The sequence below is a fragment of the Physeter macrocephalus genome, chromosome 14 (assembly GCF_002837175.3).
Source record: "Physeter macrocephalus isolate SW-GA chromosome 14, ASM283717v5, whole genome shotgun sequence".
In the NCBI taxonomy this organism is placed as follows: Eukaryota; Metazoa; Chordata; class Mammalia; order Artiodactyla; family Physeteridae; genus Physeter; species Physeter macrocephalus.
In genome coordinates this window covers 93,658,283-93,676,459 of record NC_041227.1, presented here as the reverse complement: position 1 = coordinate 93,676,459, position 18,177 = coordinate 93,658,283, and the positions used below count along the sequence as shown (strand labels likewise).

At 46.9% G+C, this 18,177-nt stretch overlaps 1 protein-coding gene and 1 long non-coding RNA gene across 9 annotated transcripts in view; one reads left to right on the top strand and one right to left on the bottom strand.

Annotated features, from left to right (window-relative positions):
* Nucleotides 1–5,127, top strand: part of LOC129392751 (uncharacterized) — a 29,727-nt gene extending 24,600 nt beyond the window's left edge. For 7 of the 8 annotated variants that reach the window (XR_008619205.1, XR_008619207.1, XR_008619206.1 and 4 more), the window contains 3 exons: nt 2,682–2,843; nt 3,899–3,988; nt 5,041–5,127. This is a non-coding gene — a long non-coding RNA (uncharacterized lncRNA). The remainder of the gene's footprint in view (nt 1–2,681; nt 2,844–3,898; nt 3,989–5,040) is intronic. The other variant, XR_008619203.1, reaches the window with a different exon arrangement.
* Nucleotides 1–18,177, bottom strand: part of SLC6A4 (solute carrier family 6 member 4) — a 33,642-nt gene that overhangs the window by 11,416 nt on the left and 4,049 nt on the right. Inside the window, 10 exon segments of the mRNA XM_024127614.3 lie at nt 46–177; nt 834–946; nt 2,637–2,764; nt 3,869–3,972; nt 4,335–4,469; nt 5,013–5,151; nt 5,975–6,194; nt 6,631–6,765; nt 9,185–9,374; nt 9,377–9,635. Of these exon segments, the coding sequence (XP_023983382.2) occupies nt 46–177; nt 834–946; nt 2,637–2,764; nt 3,869–3,972; nt 4,335–4,469; nt 5,013–5,151; nt 5,975–6,194; nt 6,631–6,765; nt 9,185–9,374; nt 9,377–9,475 (1,395 nt within the window). The 5' untranslated portion in view covers nt 9,476–9,635.

Sequence of the window (18,177 nt, the reverse complement as noted above, 5' to 3'; positions counted from 1 at the left end):
CTGTTGCCCTAGGGGAGGCTCTAAGTTTAGGGTTGTGGTACTCACAAAAGTCAGGGTGATCAGGGAGCCAAAGAAGCAGGTAATGACCACGCTGAGCACAAACCACTCCCGGCGCTTGGACCAGATATGTGGAAACTCATCCAGCACAGCTGTGATCACCCCCTCCAAGCCTGCAAACTGAGAGGGGCACACAGATGGTCACTGTGTAGACTTTGGGACAAATCTGCTACCTCTAGGACAGTGAACAGAAGGGAGGGGTCAGATTGCCAAGTGACCTGTCAAGCTGATCGTGACCAGTTCCCCCTACTCACCGGCCCTCACTGGAAACATATCTCCGTTTTACCCCATCGTTTAGAACCCATTCCTAAGGACATCAAGGAAAGAAAGTATAGCACATGGATAGGACTTCTTTACATGAGGTCTCTCGGGGAGACTTTGGTTGCACCAGAAATGCCAACTCAAAGCTGAGACTCATTCCACACTAATGATATGAATGCTGGGCTGCAGGGCACTGAGACACAAGTGTGACCTTGCCCTGGCCTTCAGGTGCTGCCAGTCTGGTCAGGGGACAGTGCACAATCAGTGCACAACAGTTCACATATGCTGAGCTCTTGGCCTGTGCCTGGCACTTTACCCTCATTATCCCATTAATGCCTCTAATGTGCTAGAGGGCAGTAAGCACCCAAGTGAACAGGGGCTGAGGGAGCACCACGAGGGAGCAGCCAACATGGCCTGGGGTGGCCAGGATGGGAAGGAATGGGTTAGCTTCCTTCCCCTCCTCCCCCCACTTCTCCCTCCTCCCGAGAGCCGGATTTCCCTCCCCATTCACTTACTGTGCTGTCCAAGCCCAGTGTGATTAACATCAGGAAGAAGATGATGGCAAAGAACGTGGATGCCGGCATGTTGGCTATGGCTTCCGCATATGTGATGAAGAGCAGGCTGGGGCCTGAGACAGAGCGGGAAAGAGGAGGAGGTGGTCGCTGAGACCTGCCCTACAAAGATGTCTCAGGAGAAACTTGGCCACACCAACAATTACAATTCCTGTCACAAAACCTTACATGTGAATCAAGGTTGGACATGTACCAAATGCTTCCTCACACCCCACACCATCCTACCTGGACATCCTGGGAGGCAGGAAGGGAACAGTATCCACCTTGAAGAGTGTGCGCCCTCAACCAACATGGAGAAACGAAAAAAACCTGAGACCTCAAGACTAGCAAAGCTGAGCACATGAATTAGAGTGTCCACTATATAATAATTCAGTGCTTTTTTTTTTTTTCAACATGAGAATTGATATATCTCTGAAGTCTCACAGCATTTAGCTCTCTCTTTCGCTCTGGAACAGTAGGAGATGTTATATTGATTTCAGAAGAATCATAGCGGCCTCGGAATAAAGACCTCCAGCTATTTTGAAGTCCTTTTTCATAGTATGAGGGACATGTCTTCAACCTCTCATGGACTAGATAGGCCGCCCTTAGTTTGGGGCATGGAGTTCATCAGAGCACCGTGTCGGGCTAAAGACAGATGTATGTTTGCAAGAAAGCCCTGGAACTCCATCCACAAGATCCCATAACCTCTTCTTCAACGTCTGTCACTCTTTTTCCATGAAACCTTACAGTACAGTAGAGTGCTACATCATCTACATTTAATTTTTCTGCAAAGGATTAATAATCATATGCTTACTAGACTTGGACCCATCACAGGACCCAAACACACTTTTTTTGTTCTATTTTGGTTTTTTTTAAATAGGAATTGCTATCTATCTATTTATTTATTTAGGCTGTGTTGGGTCGTCGTTGCTGCGAGCAGACTCTCTCTAGCTGCAGGGAGCAGACTCTCTCTAGTTGCAGCGAGCAGGCTTCTCATTGCGGTGGCTTCTCTTGCTGCGGAGCACGGGTTCTAGCCCAGCGGGCTTCAGTACTTTTGGCTTGCAGGCTCTAGAGCACAGGCTCAGTAGCTGTGGCACACGGGCTTAGTTGCTCCGTGGCATGTGGGATCTTCCTGGACTAGGGCTCGACTTGCAGGATCTAGAGCACAGGCTCAGTAGCTGTGGCACACGGGCTTAGTTGCTCCGTGGCATGTGGGATCTTCCTGGACTAGGGCTCGAACCTGTGTCCCCTGCATTGGCAGGCGGATTCTTAACCACTGAACCACAAGGGAAGCCCCACACCATTTTTTAGTTAGTTAGTTTGTTTTATTTGGCTGCTGCTGGGTTTTAGTTGCGCCACGAGGGATCTTCGTTGCGGCATGGGGGATCTTTTAGTTGCAGCATGCATGCGGGATCTAGTTCCCTGACCAGGGATCGAACCTGGGCCCCCTGCATTGGGAGCACGGAGTCTTAACCACTGGACCACCAGGGAAGTCCCCCAAACCCACTAGTTTTAAAAGCCATCATCCAAGTCATATTTCCAAGCCCACAGTGCATTCAAGGCCCCAGTACTGGGTGCCAAGGGAGCTGCCCCATTACCACCATGGAAAGGGTTGAAATTTCCAAGGCAGTAAGTTTCTCTAAGACCTTTGAGAATTTTAAGAGGAACATTTAGAAATAATGCAAAAGTTAGATATTTGTAAGGATCCAAAGAGCAGCAAAGCAATTCAGTGGGAGCCAGGAACCCAAACAAAACCCGAGGTCCTACCTGCATCTTTGGCCACCTCAGACACATCTTCGTTCCTCATCTCAGCCATATACCCCAGCACTGTGAAGATGACAAATCCTGAAACGAAGCTCGTCATGCAGTTCACCACACTGGTCACCAAGGCATCTCTGGAGCAGAAAACCCAAGGGGCCTGAGACATTTCCAAGTCAGAAATCTAAGAAGCATCTGTCTCCAGCCGTGACAAGGGTGAGTGGGCTGAGCTCACAGGGACTTCAAGCCTGTCCAGGTGTCTCCTCCCCTTCTCCCAGGGCCCAGCCTCTCAGATGGGTTGCACTACCTTGAAGCACAAGCTGCTGTTATCACCATGCATGGCATGGGGAGAACAGCAGTCAGGGGTGGTTTTAAGAGATGATTTTGTTGTAAACCAGCACAGCACAGACCTCTGGATTTCAAACAAGGCTTGCTCTGAAGCAGGGCCTGAGTTGCAGCGGAGGCCAGGAGGAGGCCTTGGCCTTACATTTGTGAAGACCTCAGATTTAGACTTTTGACATTATGTGTAAATGAGGTTATAAGAGTGCCACAAAGATATCCTGACACTTTTAAAAGAGGACCTCATACAACTTTAGGCTGGTGTCCCAATGCAAGGCCACATTGCTTAGGGTGCATGTAAATTCCTTTTTTTAAAAAAAAATTAATTCTATAATTATCCTATGAATAGCACAATCAGACTGCTGGACATTGCCATCTGTGATGGAATATTAAGACAAAGTTAACTCTAAAGATGAGGAGTGATATTTAAATCATAATTGGCGCCATGCTCCCTGTTTTGTCACATTTCTGAAATGAGATTTTGACATAAAAATTATGGCATTCTATGTTGGTCAAAATAGTTCAATCATTATTTTTTTTGTGTATATATACATAAATAATCACAATTTTTGTTGTTAAGTACATTAACAGGTCAAATCTAAACATTGAATGTATGTTGTGATTTTTGTAAACCTGCTTTGGAATTTCTTAATTTTTCCTGACATATAGAGAATCTCACAAAACAGAAGTGGCCTGGAGCCTCTCTCAACCCCTGAGTGGCCTGGGTGAGGCTATGGTCTGGGTGAGTGGTCAGGCATCTGTGGCACCCCTGAGGGTCAGAGTGTCAACGTGGCCTAAGCCTGGCCAGGTTTGAGGCCATCGGTTTGATTGCTTTCCTCCAGACCAGCTGACTTACACTCACTCCACTTGCAAGCTTCGCTTGGCGGGCCCCAGATACTCACTGGTAACAGTTGTTGTTGAATTTGTTGTAGCTCGCAAAAGCCAGCAGGACCCCAAAGCCAGGACCGAGAGAGAAGAAGATCTGGGCGGCCGCATCCACCCACACCTGCAACACAGCAGAGGTAAGGGCCAGGGCCGAGACCCAGGCCATTGCTCAGCACCAGCGGGGCCAGCGCCCTCATGCCTCCATGTGGCTACATGCAGAGGCAAAAAACAGGCTTCTCAGGGCTCCTTCCAGGGCTGGCCACATACCAAGTGCAAACAATGTGAGTTCTCTTCCTATCACTTAGACATAAACCAACGCAGTGGCCTCAACTGTACTCTTCATGCTTGTATTTCTGGTTTAAAGCATCACTGCAGACTTGCCGCTGAACCCAAATTTCAGTTGTTCCTACTGTCCTGTTCGGAGGACTAGCTTCAGTCAGTAAAAAGACAGACAGGTGCACACTGCTTTCCTCATTATCTTACCCCTGTCTCCAGGAGTTTCTGCCAGTTGGGTTTCAAATAGAAGAGAACTCCCCTCCAGGCTCCGGGGAGGGTGGCCCCCCTCACCAGCAGGATCAAAAGGATGATGTAAGGGAAGGTGGCTGTTACCCAAACCACCTGTAAGGAAGGAAACATAGGTTATCACCACATGAATGCTGGTGTCTTATTCTTGAAAACCTCCAAGAAAGAAGATCTACCTCTTTTTTTCCTGTAATTTTAGGAGGCAGGGTGGCAGAAAGATCACAGCCTTTAAAATCATACAGGGATCTGATTCCCTGCTCGCTGGTACTAACTACCTCTAAACCCACTCCCCATCTGTAAGATGGGGAAAATACCTAGCAGGAGACAAAGTAGCCAGTGTATACAAAACACTGTACATGGTCCATGATGGGTTTTCAGTAAATTATTGCCACTATTATTAGTTATGACACTACCAGCGTGTTAAAGGAATTTTTAAAAAATCATATAATGGTTCTTGGGATTGACCCATTTCTAGAATTTTCTAACCGATTTGGTGACGAGAGACTGAAAATTATGGAATGTGTTTGGTGTAAAGGAAAACGTGTCCCCGTGTCTCTGGCTATCCAGGCCACTGAATTCTGAGTTAGATCCTCCAGGGCCCCTTGGTAGGCCTGGATCAGCAGCCAGAGTCCTCCTCACCTTGCCAGATGTTTTGACACCTTTCCAGATGCTAAAGTAGATAATAGTGAAGATCAGCATGATGCAGAGGGCAAGCTGCCAGCTGATGCCCCCCAGGTCCTGGAGCCCCTTTGACCGGTGGATCTGCAGGACGTGGCGCCTGAGTGAATGAGAAAGAAGGGCCGGTGACGTGGTCTGAACAGTTACCTGAGCATACTGTGTGTGATACCTCTGGGAGGACGCCAAGAGAAAAAACGGACACAGCACTGCAAGGATCAAGTGGTCAGCAAGCCTCAGGAAGAGCTGGGAGGGGCTCTGCCCATCCTGAAGGAGAGAACAGGGCAGTCAAGCCGACCAACCCTGGGAAGAGCGCTCGGCCCAAAAGCAGACTTCCAGGTCTCCTTCCTAGGCTGGGACCCAACGAATGACTAACATGACTGGCTTCTGGGTGCATGAGGATTTGTATGTGTGGGCAGTGGGTCCCTTCCCCACCCCAAAACAGCTCCCTTTGGGCTGCTATTGCCTGAAATTCCAGTATTAAAGAAAACTACCTACTCCAGGCATCTTCTTCCAAAGGGTAGATCCCACATATTAAGTGAATACATGAAACCAGAAACTCTTTGCGTAGTTTCAAACTATTGAAGTAGTGGGAGGCTTTGCTTCCATGACAGCTGGCTGCAAGGAGGGCCCAGGAAGAAGGGCAGTTTTGACGCAGGGGAATAATTTTGGAATGTGAAGGTAGGGACTGGCCTGGGCACAACAGAAAAGAGGGGGATGGCGCAGAGGCCCAGACTGTGGAGCACTCAAGGTAGTCTCCCAACTCCCTCACTCACATTTACTGCCCCTCCTCGATAGCTTCGTCTCTCAGAAATCCATCAGCCAAGACGTGAAGAGCCCCTGGCTCCCACCTCCCTCCTAAGAAGCCAAAGCCCAGGGGTGTGGCCTGCCCCTAACAGGCCACCCCCTCACTTACATGCACTTACATATAAAATTCTTCTGCAGGGGATGTTGAGTGGAGTGTCCAGGTGATGTTGTCCTCGGAGAAGTAGTTGGTGCAGTTGCCAGTGTTCCAGGAGTTCTTACAGCTGGTCCAGGGCAGCTGGGCCGCAAAAGAGGAGATGAGGTAGTAGAGCGCCCAGGCCATGATGGTGTTGTAGTAGGAGGCGATGTAAAAGGCAATGATGCAGATGGCGTAACCGATCCCTGGGAGAGAGAGGGTGAGGGAGGCCAAGTTTCAAGGGCAGCCCAGCAGTTAAGCAGGGCATCGGAGGCACTGCAGCCCGGGTGAGGGGTAAAGGTAGGGCTGCCATTCATTTCATCCTCCTGGACTCCAGGAGACAGTGGAAAAGTGGCAATATGGTAGATTCCTTATTTGTATTTGCAAGGTTACATGTTTTAGAAAATGTGTACCTGTGCTATTAATGCTTTTTCTATTTAGTTTACTTTTAATTGCCATTTATTCTATTTTGCTTTTAACAATCTCATACTGCTTGAGCAGTCAAAACCTTAATTACTCAAGTTATCTCCCAGGGATACCTAAGGCCTAACTGATTCCAGAAGAAGGTCCCCAGCTCGACCCATTGATAGAAATCATCACTTCCTTGGAGGACCCACTCACCCACCCAAGCCTTTCCGTTACCTTTGAAAATTGGGCAGATTTTCCTCCATATCGAAATGCATCCATTTCGGTGGTACTGGCCCAGCGCGAGCTCCATGTAGAAGAGCGGGATCCCCCCGAAAACGGCCATGATAGTGTAGGGGAGGAGGAATGCCCCTGAGGCAGATGAAAGACAGTTTCACTCCCTGCCCATATCTGACCCAGGACAGCCCAGCTGATCTGGACACACACAGCCATCTAATGCTCCAGAGTCATGTAGCCACCCTGTCCTGAGTAACCTCACACAGTGCTCCCCTGGTCTTAGTCCTTTGCCAGAAGTAGTAGTAGACAGAGCTCCACAGTGAACTGAGGTTTGGGAGGAGGCAGAGAGTATGTGGAAAGGAAACTGGGTCTGGGAGTCAACAGAAGAGGCCCTAGGACCAGTTCCACTTCTAACTGCCTGGAGGACCCTTCTCTCTGGGCCTCTTTTTCTTCCACTAGAAACTGATGGGGTTGAGGAGAACTAAGGTTCCCAAACCCAGCCACTCATCATAATCACTGGTTAGCTTAAAAACACACACACACCCTGACCTCCTGAATCAGAAGCTTCAGGTATGAGTAAAACAAAGATTTTTTTTAAGCTCTCCAGGTGATTCTGATGCAACCAGTACATGGACCAGCATTTGGGACCCTTGGAACAGATCTCCTGTGACAACCTGTACAACAGCTGCAATAGTCTGTTGACTACTGCAAGTCACTGAATTAGTATCTCTGTTCATCTGTATCCCTGGCTCCAGACACTTGACTACTGATGTTAGGTTTTATTTCCGTAACTCCACAGAGCCAGAAGGCTCCCTCCTGAGCCAGATTTTCAGGTGTGGCTGAAATTTGCAGGTAGTTTGCTACAGAATGAGAAAGTGCAGAACTGCTGCATCACTGGAGATGCTGGTGTCTCCTGGCTCTTGTGGCTGAGGCAGAATTTGGGTTCGCCACGCTGGGGATTGCTCACCTGCAGCCTGAGTTTCAGCCCAAAGAGTGAGCCGGCTGTGATTTTTCCCTGATAACTTTCCCTCCCATAAAGTGTTCTGAACCTAGAAATCTGAAATCTGTGCAACTCAGAAAGGTTTCATCTAACTTACAATCACACTGGGTAAATCTGGCTTGAGCATAATAACCATGTAGTGTTCTCATGATGACATTTGTCCAAAGGGTTTGCTTGACTGGCTTTACAGTAGGGAATGAGTGTAGAGGAAACATCACTGGTGACCCAACCCCTTATATAATGCTCAGACTACAGGCGGGTCCTCCCAAGCTGGAGATAAGATGATTCGAACTTCTGCCCCTCCCAGGCCAGGAGCGCTGGGCTTCCCGGCACTCCCTCCACCCCCCCCACCCTCTCGGAATAGCCTTTGCAGCTGAATGGACCCCGGTCCTTAAAAGATGCAGCAAATCCAGGCAACTCTGTGTCAGGTCATGAGGAAATGAGGGGGACACAAGCGAATTATCCCTCAAACCTCATTTTAGTTGCCCTTCTAAATCTGTTGCCAGAGCTCCTGTCAAAATAAATGACTGGGACTCCCCTGGTGCCGCAGTGGTTAAGACGCCACACTCCCAATGCAGCAGGCGTGGGTTCGATCCCTGGTCAAGGAACTAGATCCCACATGCATGCCGCAACTAAGGAGCCTGCGAGCCGCAACTAAGGAGCCCACATGCCGCAACTAAGATCTGATGCACCCAAATAAATTTTATAAATAAATAAATAAACTGATTTGACTCCCACTTCTGGTCCTTTTCCTATTCTAATAGCAAGTCCGTTGTCAGAACAGAGGCCCCATACCTACCTGCTCTGGTCTCTGGGGCTCCCATATCTATGCCTACAATCAGCTACTATTTTTGATAATCTGCAAATAAACTGCTCTGTAGGCGTTAGGGATAGTAGGAGGAACAAGACGTCGTCTCTGGCCTCAAGAATCTTAACACTCTTGTAGGCGCTATAAGGCATATCCATATACGGTTTGGTGCTGGCATTAACGCGGCTGGGTTCAGCTACGGATCACACCCAGATTGTAAGTTAAGACTGTGGACTTGAGCTGACGCCCTCTCTGCCCTCACACAGGTCCAAAGGCCCAGCAGGGTCTGGGAACATGGAGCCACTTCCCAATTTTTCCTTTCACAGATCTAAGCTCTCTGGACTCTTCTGAGCAGAACCAGCCAGCAGGAGTGAAAGACTCAGCGTAGTGCCGGTGCTCATTCACCCATGTCTCACTTGGAGGAGAGCAGGGCTTGTATAATGCAGGGATGAGAAGGGGGCTCTTCCACAGATGGAGCATTAATGATGCTGAAAATCTGGTGAGGTCGGGTTCAGGAGAGCTTTCATTCAACTTCATGACCCAGAGAGCCACAGACATGCTGACTTAAAGTTTTGGCTTACTGGAGATTTGTTTTTAGACTAGCTTGAAAGTCTAAGCAACCATGTTCCCAGATGCATTATCAGTTAAACAAGACAGAAAAGACATGATTTATCCTCTGGCGTCCCAAGAGGATCTACAGACCACCCCCTGGGTCACAGCCTCTGCTCGCAGCCCATGATACTGACCCCCTCCATTCTGGTAACAGATGTAGGGAAAGCGCCAGACGTTGCCCAGGTCCACAGCGTAGCCAATGACGGAGAGGAGGAAATCCACCTTCTTGCCCCAGGTCTCCCGTTCCCCTGGATGAACCTCAGCCACTAAGGCGGTGGTGGCAGCCGGGATGGAATGCTGAGTGTCTTCTGCACCGGGGCTTGGAACTGCTGAGTACCCGTTCGAGATTTGGCCAGACTCCGCCCTATCCCCAGGGGCAGGGACACCCTTCTGTAGAACACCATTTCCTTGACAATCTTCTCCATCCTTATATGCTGATAGCTCCTTCTGGGAATTTAAGGGTGTGGTCTCCATCCTACTAGCTAGTAGATGATGCTGACGCCCCTGTGCCGAGGACCGACCTGAATTCTTGGTGCTCAGATCTATGAGTCTCCTCAGCACTTGATATCAGTGGGGTTGAGAGCTCTGTTGGAAAGGCACACAGAGAAAGGAAAACAGAATTAGGCATTTTACTTGTCTTTGGTAACTCATCATACATCTTGAATTACATTAGTTAATGGGATTACGAAGGCATCTGTTAAATGTGAGACACCCTATTTGCTATATGAGAGAGGGTCAATAAAATCAACTATGGCCGCAAAAAAAAAAAAAAAATCAACTACGGCCACTCGCCTTCTGAGACGGATCGCATTCTGCCTGTGGAATGTGTATCTCTCTCAATAAACCTGCTTTCACTTTACTATGGCTTGCTCTTGAATTCTTTCCTGCACGAAGCCAAGGACCCTCACTTGGTGGCTTGTCCCAGGAACTCATCCGAGACCTGGGACATGACCATCCTCCCACGATCCATTTTCTGTAAACTCTTTACAAAGGATATTAATAAATCTGCTTCTTGCCTATCAAAAAAAGTTTTAAAGTAAAGTAAAATCAACTACATTTTTCAACCTATGCAAGGTATCAAATCACAACCAAGTAATTGAAAAGGAAAAAACAAAACAACAGGACAAACAAAAATAGCAAATAACCAAGGTTTTGCCTAGGCTCTATTAAGAACAAAGTGTTGACCTCAATTTGAGGGACTGGAATCCCACCCTGGAGTTTAGCAGTGACTCAGAAGAACAAAGCTTCACTTCAACAAAGTTTCACAGAGCACTTACTTTGTCTTGGATGCTGTGCTGGGAAAAGAGTAACAAAGAAGCAGTTTCTGGCTGCAAATAGATAAGGACAGTCCTCTCCATCATTTAAACTGAACACTCAAAGTATATTTTATATAAGCTATAGGTGTGACTTAAAAAGGAAGAGAGCATAGGAAAGAGATGAAAAGGCCACCCTTTGCAAGGCACCCCTAGCTCCTTAGCTGTAGACTTTTTCACTCTTCCTGGCGCCCAGCTCTTAGAAACCTTTGGGCAGATTCTAGCTGCCTCCAGCTGTGTCCAGTCCGTCTGTGCCTTGCCTTTCTGCATTCCCATCATGCCTCTGCAAGTCCCACTGAGCCTTAAATGTCACTGCTGCTCACCATTCATTCTTCTTGCCACTCCCCAGCAACTCCTGAGGCTAATCCACTTGTGTTCTGCAACAGTGGGCAGGCAGGGTCACCTCTCATCCACGCTGGAAGAGCCAGAGAGAAGAGCGTGGAGGTTACACGTGCCAGTGTGACTGGTGTCTCTGTCCCCACATGCCTCAGGGCTGCCGTGCCTTCATGTCACTGCCGTGGGCCAGGGTACAGGGAAGTCAGCTCAGCTCTCTGAGATGTCAAACATGGGGTAGAAATCTGAGCCCTTTCGGACTTTAAACCTATGGCCTGTTATAAAGTAGTAAGGAGCCAGGACCTTCCAGCTAATTTCATTCTTCTGGGCTTGAACTTTGTTTCTGCTTAGCTCAAATCACATTATACCTTTCTAGGAAAAGATGTCCAGGGATACTGCTACAGCTATTCATAATCCTCCAAATCCAACAGTAGGAGGCTGGCTAGGAACTGGTAGCTCATAAAAAATGTGAGTGTATGTCTCCTACCCTGGTGGGGCTTTGGATGACTACATCTTAACTATCCACGTGTGGAAATGTGGAGACAAAAATGTAGTGAGTGAAAAATTAGAACACCAAGTATGTAGATTCACACTGATGACTATGCACATAAATACTGGCAAGGATCAGAAATGAGCACAGGATGCAACTAATTAGAGTTTCGTGTTTACTGGGTAGTTTCTTTCTGTAAAGTAGAAAATAAAAATTTTAAAGGGATTGATTGATGCCAAAAATACCACAGCAACAAGAGAGAAACCATCTCTCTGTAGCGAGGGTGTGTGTGTGCGTGTGTTAACGGGGTGGGGTAGGTGTCCTGGGTTCTACCCTATCTAACTGGCCCCTGCCCCCGACCCTATCCCGGGTTCAAGGAGGCAAACATGACCCGTAGAAGGATATGAATTTCTGACAGAGTGATCTAGATAAAAACCTGTTCTGCTTATCCTTATGCTGCTGTCCAGCCTTCCCTGGCCCCATCCGTTCCCTGAGACCTCAACTAGACTTGATGGACTTTTTAAATAACCACACATCCTCTCATCCACCATAAGGTACCATTTACCAGGCTAAGGGATTTTTATTTTAAGGTGTTTTTGTTTTTGAGAGAGATGAGTTGTCAATACATTTAAATACACAGCTAAATTAAACTTGAACTTGGCAGTCTCTGGTTGTGTTGTTTGAAGAAGGCCTCTGTACTTCCCCCCAGCCTATATCAATGGCATGTTTTCCACATTAAACAGTGAAGAACTTGCAGACCAGATGGCAGAAATAGAGCTTTACCACATGCGGATGGTCAGACGGCACCCAGCTGACAGATCCTGCCTGTGACCGAGGTCCCCCTTCCCTGGTCTTTCTTTTTCCACCTTCAAAATTTTACCCAAAATTTTCTGTAGGAACATCTTCCCATCTTTAATACTGCAACTTTCCTCTCATTTAAATTGAAGCTCAAAGAGCAACTGTATCACCCAACCTTTCTCTGGCATGTCCACCACAGTCTCTAGAAGGGAAACATCACCCATCTCTGAAGAATACATTGGCGGGGGAATAAACGTTTAGCCATACAGTGGCTCCGTCACCCTCCTGCCTCAAGAGTCATGTGAATTTTTCTAGATTTCATTTACTTCCTCCCCTGGGGCACTCTGCAGGAAGTTGGAAAATGTGTGTGGGCTGGTGAACTTTGGTTGGGCAATGTATGTTCTTCAGGGGTTCAGCCCCCAAGGTATTTGATCTTGATTTCTTGGCAACTGTTATGAGCAACTCCTAGAAGAATAATACACCAGACTATTTTTGCTGAGCATTACAAAAGGTCTTGTTTCCTAAAATATCCCTCAGCATTAAAAAAAAAAAAAATTCATCAACAGCTGAAATAGCCCAAGTCATGAGAAAACCTGTTCAGAGGGTCCTTTAGCCCAATCATGACTTCAGGTTCCCTCTCCCCTGAGGCTGGTCTCTCTCCATCCAGCTGTGATTTCTGCGGTTCTCTTATTGGGCTCCTGCCCCAATCATAGAACCCAGGGTACAAATAGATAAGTTACAGCCACACAAAGCCACCGAACAGGCAGGAGATGCACATCTCCTTTTCTTCAAATCACTCCTCTGCCTTTTAGAAGAAAGCTCCTCCCAAAGACTAATCTGTCATCCAGGAGCAGATGGCCGGGCCTGGGTTCCCTTCTGCCTGCAGGATGCTGCCTGTGGATCCAGACTCCTTTCCCATTTTCCTGATTCTGCAGAGCACTGACCAGCTTTTCCTACTGAGACCAGCAGATAGCAATAGTTGAGAGCAAGCTGGCCCCGGAATATAGAAGGAAGAGATGTTAAGAAGGTTGCTTTCTAAGAATGTTGTCTTGAAAGCTTTCTTTTTTAAAAGGTATTTTTATCCTGCTGGGTAGAGAGACTGCAAATGAGTCCAGTATTACAGCTGTGTCCTCTTCCAGGAAGACTTGAGTTTCTCCGTGGCCAGAAACAAACAGCCCCAGAAGCCTTCCTGTGCACCTTGAATGTATGCCATTTTCCTGGGCTGAGCAGGTGACCAGCTGTGGGTGGGGCCATGCACGTCACCCAGCTCCATGGTAGGATGACAGCTTGACACGCAGGAGCCTCATCCCCCAGGGGTCCACACACGAGGGGCCGAGCAGTGACGCACTTGACAGAATGCTCGTATTGGCCCAGGGAGTGGGCTAATTCACTCCGCCTCCCCCCCACCCCCCAGTAAAAAGGATTGTTTCTATTTAAACTTCTCCTGATCAAATCTCCATTCCTCTTTCCACAAACTTGGTCTCTGTAGCCAGGGGAACCAGTATCTGAACAAGCATGTAATTACAGTGATTAGTCATGAAACCACCCAGCCCTTTGGAAATGCCCGTGACCCTACTTGTCTGTTTGATGCCTCAGCACATCCTAAGCAGAAACACTATAGAAATTTTGTACTTTGACTTCACATGTCCAGATCAAAGTGAGTTCATTTCTCAGGACACTCAATTTTCATTTTCAAAAAAAAAAAACAAACACAAAAACCAAAAAAGAAAACCCCCCAAAACCAACATGAATTATGGGTTTACCACTGAGATAAGATTAATTATAGGTCATATACCCAAGTGGCAATTGGCACTCTCTATTCAGAGGGAGTCTAAAGTTCCCAAGACACCAAGGATGATAGGAGTTACAGAGTCCTGGTGCCTGTAATGCAGCAAACACTGGACCTGGTCCTCTGCCACAGATTGGCACTAATTCAGCAGACACATACTGTCTGCCTACTATGTGCTAGGCTCTTGCAGACAAGGCAGGCTCAGTCCTGCCTTCATGAAGTTTATGGTACAAGGCCAAAATATGACTGGTAGGAAAACACCAGCATGCAGAGCAAGGGAGAGGCTGGTGCTGCTTCCTCGTGCTGCCACACAACCTGTTGTAAACCAAGATTTCCGCTGACTTGACGCAGCATGTTCAGATACCTTGCATTTTTAGCTTCCAAGTTGCCCTTGGGTTTTAAAGGGCTTCCTTTTGTTGCTATTGCACAGCTTCTGTCACAGGACCCTGGATTTTCGCTGCTTCTGGCTCATGTCTTCACAGTGCAAAATGGTGGCTTGTATTTGTACCTGTTGAAGGGACCGTTGAGTTCTCTGAGGGTCATAAGCCATGGGACTCCTACTCGCCTTTCAAACAAAATAGAGACTTCATGATCTGAACAGAGAGAGTAGAGAAAATCTCCTTGTTTATTGGACGTAAGGGATAGAAATGAACACTAGCACAGCCATCTCCTTATCCAAAGAGTGCCTTGTATGAGACAGTTTAATTTTTTGGAGAGGAATTAAATAGGCTATAATCCTCAGGGCCATTTGGGCCAGTTACCATGAGAAAGGAAAAGGGTCTCCATCCAGAACTTTCCCTGGGGGAGGATAGCTTCAAGCTTCTCACCACACAGGGTGTAAAATTTAGAGGATTAGCCATTTGTGCTGGGGTTGAGATCACTCCAGAGGCTGGGCCAAAGTACAATGGATTATTTATTTTGACTTTAATAAAAAGAAGTGGATCTGGCATAGATAGGCAGAAATAACCCTGCTGTAGTGAACACGAACAGGAAAGCCTAGACTAACTACCTTCCTGAGATGTCTTTTTTTTTTTTTTTTTTTTCCTGAGGTGTCATTTTTAACAGTCCTTGCGTGTCCACAATCCATGGTTCTCCTGTTACACAGATCTGCACTGGAATCCCAGACCCATCACTTACTGGCTGTGTGACTTTGGGCAGGTTGCTTAATCTCTCTGAGCTTCACTTTCCCCATGTGTAAAAGCAGACCCTTAAAATTCCTGCTTCCTAAAGGTTGTTGTGGAAATTAAACAAACGTATGACAAACACTTAACTCAGTGTCTAGCACACGGAAAGCATCAATAAATGACAGTGAGTTGATGGCCACTAAGCCACCACATATATGCAACCCATTATGCTTTTCTACTCCTCACCCCAGTCCGAGAAACTGGGGCCCACAAGGCTAAGTGATTCGTAGCCCACAGCCCAAGTGGGCCACTTGAGCCAGAAGCTACAGCCTCCGTCCCCTTCCATAGGCCCTCACTGGTTCTTGCTTGTTCCTCTCAATCAGTGGCTTGGAGTCACTGGGAAACTTGTAAACAGCAGATTCCTGGGCTGCTCTCTCGGAGATTCTAATAAAGAGATTCATGTGGGTGCTGCATTGTTAACAAGTACCCCAGGTTACTAGGGGCAGGTGGGCCACTGAGCATGCCTAGTGCATCGCCACCCTGCCCCTTCGCTCCCTCTAATCATCCTGCATCCTCCAGGCGTGGCTTAAGTTTCTATCCACCCCTGCCATGTAGCTTTCTCTCACCACCCCAGCCCAAGATGATCTCTCTCTACTCATTTGTCATTCCTCACTGATTTTCAAGTATCATTAGTTATCCTTTTATGTCTAGTTGCTTTGCATCCCCCTGGAAGCAGGGGCCACGGCTCATACATTCTGTACTCAAATACTTGCTGACGGGTGTGTGCACTGCACAGCTCCCAGCACAGAGGGTCTATTTCAGGTTTCCTGGGCATGGAACCCAGGGAACCACAGCTGCCATGCTGGCAGGTGTAAGCCTCAGGTGAGGCTCTACTCTTTCTTCCCGGGGTCCCAATCTCAGGGGGCTGCCCCTCCTTCCTCCTCACCCATTAGGAAGATCTGCTGTGCATCTCGGGGGCCGAGGGAGGGCTGTCACAACAATAATTTTAATGAACTCTGGATTGGAAAAGACTGACATGTCTAGGATTAAAGAAGAGCCCAGGTCGTGCTTTTAGACATTGAAACAAGTACCAGCAGGCATGCCTGTCAAAGGTCTGTGTTCCAAACATTCATCTGTGAGTCGTTTGTCTGGAACTTGCAATATATTTTCTACCTACAGAAAGAAATGTTGTAAACGGTGGTTAACTTCCTAACCTAGTTTACAAAATCCTAGTTTAACCATAAAATACAAAAACACCTAAAATGCAAGCTGTAGAACACAGCATTGTTAAGTACTACAAAAGGGGGTGGGAGGTGACAATTAAACTGATTAGAAGTTGTTTGTTTTAACATTCTTCCTGGTTCCTGAGGAAAACTAAATTTAAGGAGAGAAGGATAAGGAGGGAGAGAGGCTTGTGTATAGAATCTGTGGAGGTGCCTTTAGAAGGTGAGGACACAGATCCCTTATTACATTTAACTACACAATTTACAACTTTTTGCAGAAAACAAAACTGCCTTCACTCTGTTTCAGCATGGACAAGGCCAGGAAAGAGGCTTGGGAAACTCGAACAGGTGATGTGTTAGATTAGGCAGAATGAGGAGTACCGACCGGGCTTCCTTTGTGGCACAGTCCTTAAGAATCCGCCTGCCAATGCAGGGGACAAGGGTTTGAAACCTGATCTGGGAAGATCCCACATGCCGCGGAGCAGCTAAGTCCGTGCGCCACAACTACTGAGCCTGGAGCCGCGAGTCACAACTACTGAACCCATGTGCCACAACTACTGAAGCCTGTGCGCCTAGAAGCTGTGCTCTGCAACAGGAGAAGCCACCACAATGAGAAGCCCGTGCACCGTAACAAAGAGTAGAGTTGCCCCTGCTCCCCACAACTAGAGAAAGCCTGCACAGCAACGAAGACCCAACGCAGCCAAAAAATAAATGTAAAAAAAAAAAATCATTAAAAAAAAGTTAGTTTCCTTTAAAAAAAAAATGAAAAAAAAGAACGAGGAGTATCACTTACACCTTCTAAATACTCTTTTATTGTTATAATGCAATTTATGCAATAAATAGAAATCAAGATTTTAAAAAACATGGGAGCATTTCCAAACACAGATTTTTCTTTTCCTTAACACAGGTATATTACTAAGACTACTTCTGTGTGAAACAGACACGATTAGACCCACAAAGAAAGCCAAGAGAGGGAGAGATGGGAGAGAGAGAAAACCAGCCCCAGGGAGAGGGTGTTATGAAACGAGGGCAGATTTACCAGTGGCAGCTGGTGGAAGAGAGAAGGGGAGGAGAAAGGGATTTGAAATGGAATTAGATACAATGTGAGTGAAGAGGAAAGGAAGGGGGGAACCCAGCCCATTTCTCTGGGTGGGGCAGGGAGGGGGAGAACTAAATGAGGGGAGAGATGGGGTCCAGCAGCAGAGTAGGGCGGGGTATGGGGGCCACCTCTGCAGCCACAAGCTGTTTGTGACTTGTGTAACGCTCAAAGGTGCCTATGCTCTTAGGTCAAGTTCTGAAATGTGCTTTACAATGTGTCACACACACATGGTTCGGGAACATTCATGAAAAATCAGTTCATCATTACACAGAATTGATCTAGTTCTCAGATGCACTGACATGAGGGCAAGAGGTAATTTCCCATCCCTAGGATCTGATGGTCTCAAAAACTAACCCTCTGAGCTAAAACGGACATCACTGAGATAGTGAGGGAAATCTGAATATGGGCTGTATATTTTATAAAATATTTTATCAATGTTAAGTTTTCCAAATGTGATAATTATGGTGCTCTGGTTATGTTAGGAGGATGTCCTTGTTCTTAGGAGACACGAGCTAAAGTATCCAGGGGTGAAGTATTTGGATATCTGCAAATTCTCACAGGTTCAACAACAAAATTATATATCTGTACATATATATAGTATAATTATTACATTAGTTATATTATACATAACGTATCAAGTTATATATATGTTAACATGTGTAAAAATTAGATATGTGTCTAATTAGAGAGAAAGCTCAGGCCCAAATGTGGCAAAATGTTAACAACTGGTGAAGCTTCACTGGGCCACTTTGCCAACTTTTCAGTTGAAATATTTCAAAATTAAGAACTGGGGGGGAGATGGGATTGGGCGCTTTCAGGGTGGTATGGTCGAGGGGTGGGATAGGGAGGGTGGGAGGGAGACGCAAGAGGGAGGGGATATGGGGTTATATGTATACATATAGCGATTCACATTGTTATACAGCAGAAACTAATACAACATTGTAAAGCAATTATACTC